Raw genomic sequence first — 14509 nt, 5'->3', positions numbered from 1 at the left:
GCACATCATCTATACATTTAACACTATCAACCAGTAAACTTAACATGAATGGTAACCGGGAATGGCCATAGAGAGACACTAGTTTCAGTACTAAACTGCACAGTAATACCTGAAAGAAAAATACATTAATCTTAATATTTGACATGAATTATATATATATATATATATATATATATATATATATATATATATATATATATATATATATAATCATCGTTTAAAAATATATAATCTATTCATTTTACACTGACCTATGAACCTGCTTGTTCGCCTCGGGTTTGCTGTACAGAAGCAATGACGAAACAAAAACCTCCCAAAACTCCGGTTTTAACATTGGCCAATCAGGCTCATTCAGTGATGTGGTTTTGTTACCCTTCCCTGAACACCATCAGTTTATATATTATCCTCAGACTTCTTCTATCAATGAAACGAGAAAGAGAAAGAGAAAGAGAAAGGGTTTGAACCGTGAAACCTTAATGCCACCTCAGCTGACATCAGATATGCAGCACCTGCAGACGCGACGGCGGAGATGAGACGAGCTGCTGCGGCGGCGCTGCGGAGTTAGGATGCACTTCTGCTGGGGCGCAGTGGTGGCGGTGATTTTAAGCTTCTTTTTCGATATAGCCAATTCTCTATTACTATTATTACTTTTTATTACTAGCAATTGGTTTTTATCCACGGACACCCCGAGAAAAAACGAAAACGATAGGAGCACTCAGACGGATCAACAAGTCCGAAATGGAAAGCAAGAAAAGCCCTGCGAGGTAAGCAGAGGAAGTTGAAGAAAATCTTTCGGTATCTCGTTTGCTGCTGTACTGCAATTTCTGTCGTTGAGCGGTGATGTGTGGCACTCATATCAAACTCGTATCCATGCATGCATGCTATTTGATTAAATATAACCCATGAATTAATTCGAGAGGTGATGCAATGTCTCTACGGAATTCTAAGTTCAGTCAGAGTCGCAGGGTGAAGAGGTAACATTGTATTTGTTCTAGTGAAAAGGTCCCATAGTCTAAAATACAGGGACATGAGCTCAGGCTTCCTAGGAATTGTATATAAAGAAGGGGTGTTAAAAGTTACATTCCGGCGGGGATACAATAATCCTGTTATTTTGTTCCCCCCTGAGTTCATTTAACTACTATTTTATGTATCTTATCGGTCAGAAGGAAGCATTATCAGCCATCTTGCTCAGGTTTCTAATAAGGGGTTGGTCAACAGTCATCACTCGAGCCCTGTGACATTTGCATTGTGCTGATTTAAAACGTACCTAAAATAAACATAAATAAATTAAATGGGTAAATAAATAAAAACATTTTAGTGTCAAAACGAGCATGTATTCTCAGTATGGACTTATACACATGTATAGCCTACATATTTATGTTTTACTTTGGATCAGTTTATCCCCCAAATGATTGATTTTTCTTTTTTCAGCAATCTATAATGTCTCTACAGGAATCCAAAGATGAAGGAATTGCCAGTTTCGAAGTTGAAATTGATTCAGTTGTCAACTGTCTGGTGTTGCACAAACCTGCAGAATACACCCTGTTAAAGAGCTCCCTGCAACAGGGTAAGCACAAGACTTTAGCTTCTATGAAAAGAAAGCTAATGGTTATACTTTTCTTGGGGGTGGGTGGGGATACATCAATTTACATGCATGATTCTCTGTGAAAAGATGTTGTTTTGTATTTACAGAAAGACCTTAGTCTATGCTTTATCTCAGAGGCTCCTCCATCCAGAGGGCTTTTATAAACACAGTTCAAGGGGTTTAAACCTTAGTTTTGTTTACATAATTTGCAAAATGGAAACCTGGTTGTTGTAGCTGCTTTGTCTAATAAGTAAGTATCACATTTCAGGGCAGCGATGGGAACAGGGAGGGGCTGGCGTTTCAACCAAGACAAGGGTGATAAGACTCTCGTGGATGTAGCATAGCTGCAGAATTAGTGTGGTGCAAAAATGTCTACTTACAGACCATTTAGTGTTTTCTTTTCTTAGGATGCAGGGGAAATATAATTGGTTGCTGGTTGTTATTGTGTTAGCCTTAATGCAAATTGATTCTGAATTGTATAACAGGGCAATGAGCATCAAATATGAATGCAGCCCTTGGGTCAGCAGGTCATAAAGGGCGTATAGGCCATGCAGACGGGTCCTTGAGTTAAAATAAAGTAAATTCCTAAGAGTCTATCGTAATTTAGTACACAACACTATGAACTTGCTATCTTTACTAGCATGATGACCGAGATGGTGGCCTGTTCAATATCAGCTACCAGGCTCTGTAAATACAGCTGAGTGATGGTCCAGTCACCCTGGGGGAGCAGGGGAAGCTGTTGTGTCCTGCAGGGTTGTGATCGATGGCCATGTGTGTGTCCGTAGTGTTCCAGTGTGCATACTCCCAGATCATCCTGCCCTGGTACAATGCCCCGGAGCCCGGGGACGGTCCGCCTCTCCACGGGGCTTTGCTGCAGGAGTTCAACCTTGCTGTGGATTCTGTGATCAGCAGAGCCCAGCACACGGACACCTGCGAACTGTTCGTGGGCTTCATCAAGATCCTCACACAGCACCTCAAGAACACCAAGCAGAAAGAACGGTAGTGCGGCCTTGTATATGTTGGTTACAGCTGGTATAGTGTGTCTGTGTGAGAGTGTGTGTGCAAGAGAGCTTGTTGGACTGGTTTGACTAAGGATGCTTTGGAATGCGATGTGGAGGCCTTACAGGAAAATCCAGGGTTTCGATTAGGGCTGGGTGATATGACTTAAAAATAATCTCTGTTTTTAGAAGTTTGGGCCATACATGATATATCTCTATTTCTTGTTTTTCTCCAATCAAGCTATAAAATAAGACCAAAGACATTAAAAAAAAAACAAGTATTTATTTAATCATTAAATATGCAAAACTAACAAATACCACATGCAGGCTGTCATGGTAAATATGTGCAGAATGCAACACATTACAGCGCAAGTGTTGCGTGATTACTATTACCTGTGTTGTGTTATGGGATATATATATATACATAGTATTATTTACTGTCACATAACAACAATAACACAAGTAATAGTAATCACGCAATGCATGTGCTGTAAAATGGTATAGATTCAGGTAGATTTACCACAGCTGGGTTTATAATGGCACATTTAACATCTGCTACACAGGTGCATTATAATAATAAAAACTGTTGTACCACCATCTTAATAAAAACAAAATGAAACATTCTGCATGACAGGGTCTTGATCTGGTGGTCCTCCATCCACACCTTGATTGAGCTGGCTGTGTGGCATGGAACATTGTCCCACTGGAAAAAACAATCCTCAGAGTTGGGGAACATTGTCAGAGCAGAAGGAAGCAAGTTTTCTTCCAGTACAACCTTGTACGTGGCTTGATTCATGCATCCTTCACAAATACAAATCTGCCCGATTCCAGCCTTGCTGAAGCACCCCCAGATCATCACCGATCCTCCACCAAATTTCACAGAGGGTGCAAGACACTGTGGCTTGTAGGCCTCTCGAGGTCTCCGTATAACCATTAGACAAATATGAATGCAGCCCTAGTTTTTAGCTTTGCCCCGTCTGTTGGGCAAAGCTGAAAACTAGACTCATCAGAAAGCTGACCAGTCTTCTATGGTCCAATGCTGGTCCAATATGGTCTTTTGCAAACCTCAGCCTGGCTATTCTTTGCTTCTCATTGATGAAGGGCTTTTTTTCTAGCTTTGCAAGACTTCAGCCCTGCCTCTAGGAGCCAAATGATTAGATTGTAACACACCACGGAGATACATTTGCTCTCTCCTCTTCAATCTTTCTCCTGCCTTACTTTGATAAATAAGAAAGGCGATTGGCCAAAAAAAAAAAAAAAAAAAGACTGATAAGTGTCTTCTGCAAGTGATTGGCCACAAAGATTGACAAGCATTTCCTGCAAAGTGATTGGTTGCTTAAAAAACGTTACTCCTCCCACATTCCATGGTTTCCGGGTCTGCAGCTATACATACATTTGCAAACTCGATATTCGCGATATAAGCATTTTGAATTTTGCCCAAAATAATACATTGAGTATATTGCAAAAACGTGATGCATCGCCCAGCCCTAGTTTCAATTCAAATAAACCATTTTCCCCCCTCAGATTTAAAGTTTCTTCAGTGTTTATTATTAAAGATGTACCTACATTCTTGGATTATGGTGTATTGTATGAACGGCAAAGATCTGTGTTAAGTTTGCAATGACAGTTATTTGTGGTCTTTAAAACACACAGTGAAATGCTTAACTAGTCTGTCTCCCTGTCAAATATATAATGCATTTACTTGTGTGTTAGAGATTTATGAAACTCATTGTATGGGGCTTGTACTTTTTTGCGCAGTATATAGACAGCTGGTAGAAAATATTTTGCTGCCATCGAAACCCAAATCATAATGCTGTGCTGACAGATAAGGGTGTTCCTGACTATAAACCAGGTGAGTTTTAGAGTACCTTGAGCATACTTTGCTTGATTCAGAGTGCTAACCTGCTGCTCTCATGCCTTCTAAGGAAAGCAGCAGTTACAGTAATGTGGGAGAGAGAACATTTGTCCATGACATTTGATTATGCATGCCTACTATTGGTTCTTTAAAATAATTAAAGGAAAACTCTATAAAATCAAAATGCACAGTAGCAACAGTTACTAATATCCAGTCTGATCTGTTATGGAATGGCAATTCCAAAGGCTGATGTCTTATTGTGTGTGTGTGTGTGTGTGTGTGTTTCAGGAGAAAGTTGTTCTCCTCCAGGGCGGAGGAACTGGCTATTCTTAGGACGTTTGCAGATGCCCTGATCTGCAACCTGCTACCCTCCCACCTCCAGCAGATTAACTTCATCCATTGTGCCTTGAAGGAAATTGTGGCTTTGAAAGGTGAATATCTCCCAATGTGTTAAATCACCTCCCACTTCAAAAAAGCCTTACTTTAATTTGTTTCTTTCCCACAAAACATCAGTACAAATTCCTTCTGTCCATGTATGAGATGTAAATTTTAAGCCACACACACCTGATGGAAACTGTCTTTGAGAAGAAGCTGCTACCAGTGGTGTAGTCGAGGGCATACACAGGCATTTGCCCAATTAATTTTGGAAGAATTTTGACTTATACAACATTACTGTTGTTCCCCCAGCTTTGGAGACACTGGTAAAGTGCTTGTCAGATCCTGATAACTTAAACCAGTTGGTGGTGAAATGTTTTGATGCTGTGGCGTCCCAGAACCCTGCAGAAGATAATGGAGAGATGGAGCAACAGACTTCACCCTCACAGGAAGACCAGCAGGATGGAAAGTAAGCGTGAAAATGCTTATTCATCTTTCCGACCAGGACTTCCTCCTGTAAACAACACTTTCACAGCCATGCATCTAGAAATTTCTGCAGCCATCAGTTGCTGTGCAGTACAGAGACACACTACTATTTCTCCTTTTCTGGCATCACTCATAGAAACCATTTTGTCCCATGTGAGCTAACACTATTCTTATTTGCAGGTCGTTTGTACTGACAAGTCTAAGAAATAAGTTTTGTTTCCCTTTTATTCATTTCCTGCATGTTGCTTATTTCCAATTCTAACATCTGACTGTTTTTGAAGTCTTTGGGTGACCAGCAGGAAGCATCTATATTTAACTATATTGTTGTTAGCATGGCACATGCTATCCAAGCAAAGATAAAATGAAAGTATTATACAGTCGATGCATAGTAGGATATGTAAGAACCTGAATGTGATACAACTGTTTTCACACATTTTCTTCTTCTTGAAGTCACTCATATTTTTCAAATTTCTCTTGAATCATTTTCTTTAACATTCTAATTTTGGGGAATGATGGGTGTGTTTCCAGAATCACAGAGAATCCAACTAAGACTGGTGACAACATAAATGATGACAAGGATAAAAAGAAGGGTAAGAGAATTTGTGATGTATTCACTCCATTCCTGAGGGTTTCTAACATTTAAAAGACTCTGCTTAGATAGCCCTATAGCCCAGATATCTTTTATTTGAGTCTATCTATTTTTCATATCTATGGCATTTGACAGCTGAGAGCAATTGGTCAAACTTTTTTTTTTTTTTTTTTTTACAGTTTTTGAGTTAGAATTTATGAGGGTTTAAATGGGGAAACAAATAAGAAATAAAAAGGCTGCTTTGTTATAACGTCAATAACAATTACGTGTGTTTTTTCTTTAAAATAGGTAAAAAAATAAAGGAACATTTATCTAAACTTATAAAGAAAATTAAGCCTAACAAACTTAAAAAGAAGAATCAGAAGGCGGTGTGTGAGACGGATGGGCTCTCCTGTGTCGGGAGTGTCCAGTTCCGGTCATTGGAGCTCCAGGGCAACGACTGTGCGGAGGACATTGAGGACGACTCTGGCATCAGTCACAATGACTCCTGCAGTGTAAGAGCCACATCATTTTTTTGGAATAGATTCAAATATTTATTAGACCACAGTGAAACAGACACTTTTATATATTATAATTACACAGATAAGTACAATAACATGTATACACAGCTCCGGAAAAAAATATTTTTTCCGGAGCTGTATATATATATACACTCACCTAAAGGATTATTAGGAACACCTGTTCAATTTCTCATTAATGCAATTATCTAACCAACCAATCACATGGCAGTTGCTTCAATGCATTTAGGGGTGTGGTCCTGGTCAAGACAATCTCCTGAACTCCAAACTGAATGTCTGAATGGGAAAGAAAGGTGATTTAAGCAATTTTGAGCGTGGCATGGTTGTTGGTGCCAGACGGGCCGGTCTGAGTATTTCACAATCTGCTCAGTTACTGGGATTTTCACGCACAACCATTTCTAGGGTTTACAAAGAATGGTGTGAAAAGGGAAAAACATCCAGTATGCGGCAGTCCTGTGGGCGAAAATGCCTTGTTGATGCTAGAGGTCAGAGGAGAATGGGCCGACTGATTCAAGCTGATAGAAGAGCAACTTTGACTGAAATAACCACTCGTTACAACCGAGGTATGCAGCAAAGCATTTGTGAAGCCACAACACGTACAACCTTGAGGCGGATGGGCTACAACAGCAGAAGACCCCACCGGGTACCACTCATCTCCACTACAAATAGGAAAAAGAGGCTACAATTTGCACAAGCTCACCAAAATTGGACAGTTGAAGACTGGAAAAATGTTGCCTGGTCTGATGAGTCTCGATTTCTGTTGAGACATTCAGATGGTAGAGTCAGAATTTGGCGTAAACAGAATGAGAACATGGATCCATCATGCCTTGTTACCACTGTGCAGGCTGGTGGTGGTGGTGTAATGGTGTGGGGGATGTTTTCTTGGCACACTTTAGGCCCCTTAGTGCCAATTGGGCATCGTTTAAATGCCACGGCCTACCCGAGCATTGTTTCTGACCATGTCCATCCCTTTATGACCACCATGTACCCATCCTCTGATGGCTACTTCCAGCAGGATAATGCACCATGTCACAAAGGTCGAATCATTTCAAATTGGTTTCTTGAACATGACAATGAGTTCACTGTACTAAACTGGCCCCCACAGTCACCAGATCTCAACCCAATAGAGCATCTTTGGGATGTGGTGGAACGGGAGCTTCGTGCCCTGGATGTGCATCCCACAAATCTCCATCAACTGCAAGATGCTATCCTATCAATATGGGCCAACATTTCTAAAGAATGCTTTCAGCACCTTGTTGAATCAATGCCACGTAGAATTAAGGCAGTTCTGAAGGCGAAAGGGGGTCAAACACAGTATTAGTATGGTGTTCCTAATAATCCTTTAGGTGAGTGTATATACACAGCAAATAACAGATTTGAGATATTTTTGTTTGCTTTATTGGAGGTTAACGTCTTTTTTTCCCTGGTATTCAAAATATTCATGGTTAAATACTGTTTTGTTTTTTCAGTAGATCAATTTTACATGACAGACAGACAATTTTGGTCAATTGTAAGTTGTCATTTTCTGTGTGGATGTTTAGGAAGGGACAGAACTGGAGAGTGACTTTGACAGCCTTCAGGAGGACATGGAGTTCAAGCTGTCTTACGAGATGTGGCGTGTGGGGCATTGGAAGGTCACAGTTACACATGTAAGGCCACTGTCCTCTATCTTAATGAGACAGGTAGGGTTTTTGAACATGCATGATAGAAATATGTGCTGTTTGTTGTGCAAAAACACAGACTAGAATGGAAACTGAATCTCCGAGGCTTTAAACAAATGAGTGGAAATGATCATTGTGTTGAGTGCAGGCAGCGGAGGAGGAGCAAGAGCTGTGTTTCACAATGCGCGTGGAGGAGAGAGACGACCCAGAGTCCCTCCACTGGGAAGTGAGGAAGACGTTGGCAGATTTCCAGGCCCTGTACAGCTGTTTACAGAAGGTCAGTCGATCAACAGAGCAAACTGTACCACTCTACAGAGTTTTCAGACAGCCCCTGGATAGGTGCAATAGTCTTAGTCACCCAGACATCCCGTTTGAAGGGACATTTGAGTAATCATGGTCTTCGTAAAAGTACTGATCTGAGATACCTGTAAGACTGTTCTCACCCCAACCGCACCCTAAAAGTGCTATAGCCTACCAGACCATGTTGCATTTATTATGGGTATGTAATGCTCAATTGTTTCCTCTGTTGCTCTTGTTTTCATTTTGGTCCTTCCAGATTTGGAGTGTTGAGAAACTGAGAACAGCATGAAATAACAGCTGTCTCAATATCTCTAATGTGCTGAGCTGCTTTGTCACTTCTATTTTCTTTTTCCAGACTTCAGATCTACCGTCCGTAGCAGGCATTCTGGAAAGCAAAGGCCAATCACTGGATGAAGAGCTCAGAGAGAGAACTAAAGTAGAACTGGAAGCTTTTCTAAGGGTAGGGGATCATCTGATGTACACAACTTCAGATGAAGAAGAGCACAGATATTTCTGATTGCACTAGTCTCACTAGTCTCACTAGTCTCCCCTGCTTCATCAGGAAGTGCTGTCAGATGGCTCTGAGGGGCTGAGTCCAGAGGTGTTCCAGTTCCTGTGCCCCCTGGAGAAGCTGCTCGACGTGGACGAGTCTTCAGAAGGAGTCTGGGGTCTGCTCTGCAGCCTGGCCACGCTCCTCACTCCAATGCAGGAAGAAGAGGTATAAACCACTAAGGTCACTTTAATAGTCCAGTCAGCTCTGTGCTGCCCTCTGCTGGTAAAACACTCCAGCAAAAGGGCTGACCCATCTACAGTACAGTGCTCACACATAGTAATTATCCAAAAGATAACAAATATTTTGAAAGCACTGCACTATTATTTCCTAAACACCTGTGTAGATAAATATGTAAATGTCAAAAACTGTGTCATCCAGTTTTGTTTGGGATGATGAATCACAATGATGTTTGGGATTTTCAGGATGGATGAATTAAGTATTTCTGATTTCCCCTAATTTAGTTTATTTTATAATAAACAAATCATGTTTCTGAAAGATTTAAAACAAATACTTCAACAAAGGTGGTCAACTGACCAAAAATCAGTGCTACATGGCCAAACAAATGCATGAAAAAAATGTTGTTTTTTGTAATAAAAGCTTTTTATAAACGCAAGCGCCTTTTGCTCTAGCACTCCCCAGCTCTCGTTCGCTGTGCCTCCTCCCACTAAGTCAATGAATCTGAACCAGACAGCCATGCCATGATTTGCATAGGCATGTGAGCTTGTTGAGGTTAACTGACTTGTACTTCACCTGCAGGACAGCACAAAAGAGGCATGCAGAGTTAAAGTGCCTGATGGACCAGAATGCCTGGACACACAGAAAGGCAGCCACAGAGAGGCACAGGGAAACAGACACCGGGAAACAGAACCTGGAGGGTCTGTAAATGCTCCCACCTCAAACCACTCAAGTTCCCACGGTGAGCTTTCCATAGAGTCCGCTGAGGGCACCAGGAGCGGAGACAGTGACTCGGGCAGCAGGACGGATTTGTCAAACAGAGTCAGTTCAGAAGACATCTCTGCAATGGCAGTATCGGACGATATTATAGAATGCAGAGCCCTTTCGATTGAGGGGACGGGCTCCACCGACAGTGAGGGTGACCCGGGAAATGGAGATGTTGCTTCAGGCCAACTTTCCATCAGTCAACCCCTTGGGGCTGACTCCACAGAAGGCTACTGCTTTCCATTCAGGAGTAGGAAGATTAAGAAAGAAATCCCAGTTCCAGAAGGGTCTCTGGGCATTCCTGGTGCACCGGTGCAGGGCCAGGCCAAGAAAGACAAGGTAGAGAAAAAGGATGAGAAGCAGCGGAAGAAAGAGCCCAACCAGCCAAACAAGCAGGATGTCACCAAGTCAGTTTTTGATCTGCTCAAAGAGATGGCTGGTATGTACTGCACAACTGTGTATCAACCATTTAGGCCCGAGTCCTATTGAGAGAACTGAATAAATCGGTGGTTCTCAGTCCTGGTCCTGGAGTACCACATACCCTGCTGTTTTTTGTTAAAACTGAGCTCTCAATTACTTAATTGAACCCTTAATTGAAGTAATTTAATTACATTTGACTCTTTAAATTGTGTAACGGATTAAAAGTTGGTTCCTTAATAAGATGATAATGTCCTTATACAATTTTATACTTAACTTCAAACCCCAACTGTTAAAAATAAAGGATTTAGGACATTAGATCAATTAAGTAATTGGAGGTGGTACGCCAGGACCAGGATTGAGAACCACTGAAATACATTCTGACTTGATGTGCTTATCAGGGTGGATGGTGGGGACTGGAAAGTTTGTTGAAAGACCGAAAGCTGTTAAAAGTATTTCAGGTGCCTTAATCTGATCCTGATTGGTTTGGAGCTTTGCCTCATGGTTTTAAAAGCATGATGTGATTGAAACTGAGAGCCTCCTTTCTGTCATTCTACTGCCACAGGGCATGGAAATGTGACATTTTCCTGCATTTAATACACTATGTAACAATACCCAATATCTTCATGAACCACATCTGTCGTCTACTGTTATTGAAAGTGAGTAAAAACCTGTTATTTAACACCTTATGTAACTCGCTGATATTTTTTTCAGGTAATTCAGTTCTTCTCAACATGGTACAGACGGCTTTTAAATTACCTATGTTGGAAGGGTGAGTAGCAATGTGTTTTACTTTGCATAGTTTAAAACATGAGGTAGTGAGGAAACCAGACATGTTAATACTATGTTATTTTCTTCCAACGTTTAAAGAGGCCTGTGAGGGGATGCACAATTATTTAGACTGGCATAGACTCCAAAACATGGTAATGTCAAGCAAACAAAACCACTTGATGACAGAGATGCCACAATTCGAGTGGTAACAATCATGTAGGAGAACAACTTCCTGTTGATGAAGACACCTACTTATCTTGTTTTGCCCCTTTTCCTCAAGAAATGGTGTGGCAATCCAATGCCAAAAATCAGCCTGAATATTCTGACCTTGTTGACGCGTGAACCTCACTGCGTTTTTTACATTCAACATTTTCCAGGTGGTTAAACAAAATCTTCAGGAGACTCAACCCCACTGAAGAGAAGCTGGCTTCCTATGTTGACATGCTGAGAGAGAAACAGTGGCCTGGAGGGAGGCCAGCAGGCTCCGGTGTGGACAGGACGACAAAAGAGAAAGAAGAGACCAAACGCAGAGCACAGGAGCTATTGCATTTGAAAGTGTCATGTGAGCATGCTACAGTGGATATTTTATATTGTATTTTTTCAATAAATAGGTTAATTAATTTTGAACAGCTTGATAGAGAAACATAATTTTACATACTGACTAACCATAGGTTTAAGTAATATGCAGACACACAGGGAACACTACAGTTTAACAATTTTATTAATTCAGTGTTCCCATTGAATTCAGCATAATGGCTGTATTGTAGTACTGGAATATTGAGCATGCATTATTGTCTTCCAAATAAGCTAAACCCATATCCAGTTCTTTGTACAGTCCAGGTGTGCAACATTAGGGATTTGTTTTATTTTTTGTTCCTGAAGTTGCAAAGCATATTCATTCAAAAATATTTACAAAGTGCAAATATATTATGTCTTGCACATTCTCATTTCAGATCTGAACTGTGTTTTAAATAAAAGTAAAGTTGACGACCTATTTAAGATCTTCCAGGAATATGAAGAGAATGAGAAACTGGTTTATGTGAGTAAACTGCCTCTGAAATGGCAGGCGTTTCCATTCATAAACAATCTAAACGTGCACAGTACTGAAAGCATCATAGGAAGTAACCCTGTAACCTGTGGCAGAAGCAAGCATTCAAATGAAACGTAAAATTATTATTGTTTAAGGAAATCAAATTTTTTAATCTATACCATGTTTCCATCCACACTATAGGTCACAGTCACTTGAAGAGCAGGCCTATGTTTTGCTAGTCTAAGATAACAAAATAATTGATTTTGAATTCATGAATGGGAATATTAATCTTGCACATGATTACATGAAAGTTTAAATAACGTATGATTTATGTTATCTGCTTTTTAATTGCTATCTTTAGATGCTGCTATCATTTCTGTTGAGGACTCTCATGCCTGGTGATTTATCGCTGAATGTGAAGGAATTACTCTGGCTGAACAATCCGATGTAAATTGAATCAATGTGAATATCAATGTGGAGTTTGAAAACCATTTAACAAGTCATGGAATTGTATTATATTTTATGTGAACTGCTTATATACCAGGTAATTAGGATGTTTTCAAACTCTGGAGAAGGAACCAACTAGAATTCTGGATATTGTATCTTGCACAATTTGTTAATTATATTTGTAATTATGATGGACTACAGTACATGTTGCAAACCTGTTACTTTTTTCGTATTTCAGCTGCACTTTGACAGTGGATGTTTTTAAAATGTATTATTACAATCATTGACTACAGCTGGGAGATTCTTGAGGTAATTTACCAGTTGTGGACCAATCAAATGTAAATCAATTTCTTTTTAAAGTTTGTTGCCAATATAATGTTTTTAGGCATGATTACTGCTTTCAATACTTCCTGTTGTCAGTCATCCATTCTTCCAACATGAAATGTCTTCCAAAGATGCAACAATATAGTACATATTTTGATGAATATAAATTAGCTGTTAATGTTAAGTTCACTTGTCAATATTTCCTTTTAATATATATAATATATACTTAAAGCCATCTATTTATTATTGTACTTATAAATGCAATATTGCACAATATAGAATATAGGAAAATAAGAATTATCAGTGTTTTGGGGGAATTCATTGACATTTTAAATGTATATAGCTCAGCTTAGTAAATATTGGGTGTGGTAAATGTTGTGCATGAAAGCATCACAGGACATGCTGAATGTTTTGTTTGTTTGTATATTGGTTTCAGTAGCATTTCGTAATCTTAAAAGAGTTCTAAAGTGTTTATATTCCAGGTTTTGTTAGGGGGTGCAGATATAGTTGAATATCTGTAAAGTATGAACGAATCTGCCTTCCTGTCTGGCATTGTTCTTTTAAATGTTTTCTAATGACTAAAACTATCCTGGCTGATATTAGAAAATTGGAAAATATTTTATATTTTATGTACCACCTCTGGTATTTCTCTGATATTACCAGCCAGTTGTACAGGTCAGCATAATCCTTTCCTAACGGCAGGTCCCAGTTTGGTATCTAGCAGTATGGTCTAGGAAAACAATACAGCTGAAAAGGTGGGGGAAACTGTGGCAAAAGCAAAAATATCTGCAATAATAATTGCATCTCAAGCCTTTTAATTCATGGCATGCTTGGCACGCACTCCAGAGCATTAAAACCTGTATATTTTCCCCCTTTCCAGATGTGAATGTCTTACTCATTTGTACTGTGAAGCATTTGTTATTAATGTTAATCATCTTTTTAAGAGACAATGTTTTATTTCCTATCACAGCTTGAATGGTTACTTTGTTCTTCTGATGGAGCTTTAATTGTATTCCATTTTGACTGTGATTGTTTTTCATTTTAATAAAACAAACTTCATAAAGCAATTATTGTCAGCATTATTTTACAGGTTTCCAAGTTTGGAAAATTGAGTAATGTTTAAGGTGACAATAAAAAAGTTAAAAATTACAGATCCTGCGACAGTGTTTCTGTTGTGAGGAGTACTATATATACTCTGTGACTGTTTAATATAATCCTTGTAAAATATAGATGGAGACACGGTAGGTAAACCGAAAATTCAAAAACCGGGAATTGTCGGGTTTGTAGGTCACTGCTATGCAAGTGCAGAGTCAGCAAACAGGAATAATGTTGAGGGTCTAATGATAGTATTGGCACACAGTCAGAGCCAAAAACCAGGTCATCCTCTGCCTTGTTTGCTCACTGTGGAAGGTAGTTGTAATATATCTGCAGTTTGCTCTTGCGTGATTATGCTGAAATTTTCTGTCCGACAGTAACCCCTCATGTGCCCCAAAAAACCCCAACTGATTCATTATGAGGTTTTATTGTTGCTCTTTGTATTGAAATAGTTTACTATTTAACGTTGCCATTACAGCAGCTCACTTTTACCGAGAGGATTCGAATTGTATAATTGTATTATTAATAAATAAAAAATAATAAACAAAATAGATTATACATGCAAT

The 14509-nt window shown here is 39.6% G+C and overlaps 1 protein-coding gene across 3 annotated transcripts; it reads left to right on the top strand.

Annotated features, from left to right (window-relative positions):
* Positions 1-338: 338 nt before the first annotated feature.
* LOC136759952 (uncharacterized) lies at positions 339-13915 on the top strand. 3 transcript variants are annotated; one of them, XM_066715112.1, is made up of 16 exons: positions 339-764; positions 1453-1567; positions 2371-2584; positions 4727-4869; positions 5126-5282; positions 5828-5889; positions 6177-6382; positions 7948-8088; positions 8216-8344; positions 8723-8827; positions 8930-9085; positions 9677-10298; positions 10991-11048; positions 11425-11609; positions 12001-12086; positions 12439-13915. In XM_066715112.1, the coding sequence occupies exons 1-16, from the start codon at positions 567-569 to the stop codon at positions 12526-12528; spliced, it is 2667 nt and encodes an 888-aa protein (XP_066571209.1). In that variant the 5' UTR covers positions 339-566; the 3' UTR covers positions 12529-13915. The 3 variants fall into 3 exon arrangements, with proteins under 3 accessions (XP_066571209.1, XP_066571207.1, XP_066571210.1); XM_066715110.1 differs by having other exon boundaries at positions 1432-1567; XM_066715113.1 differs by having other exon boundaries at positions 340-764; positions 1432-1567; positions 7948-8055.
* Positions 13916-14509: the final 594 nt, after the last annotated feature.

The sequence above is a fragment of the Amia ocellicauda genome, chromosome 10 (genome assembly GCF_036373705.1).
Source record: "Amia ocellicauda isolate fAmiCal2 chromosome 10, fAmiCal2.hap1, whole genome shotgun sequence".
Classification (NCBI taxonomy): domain Eukaryota; kingdom Metazoa; phylum Chordata; class Actinopteri; order Amiiformes; family Amiidae; genus Amia; species Amia ocellicauda.
The sequence above is the reverse complement of the archived record's forward strand: the minus strand, read 5'-3'. Positions and strand labels throughout refer to the sequence as shown.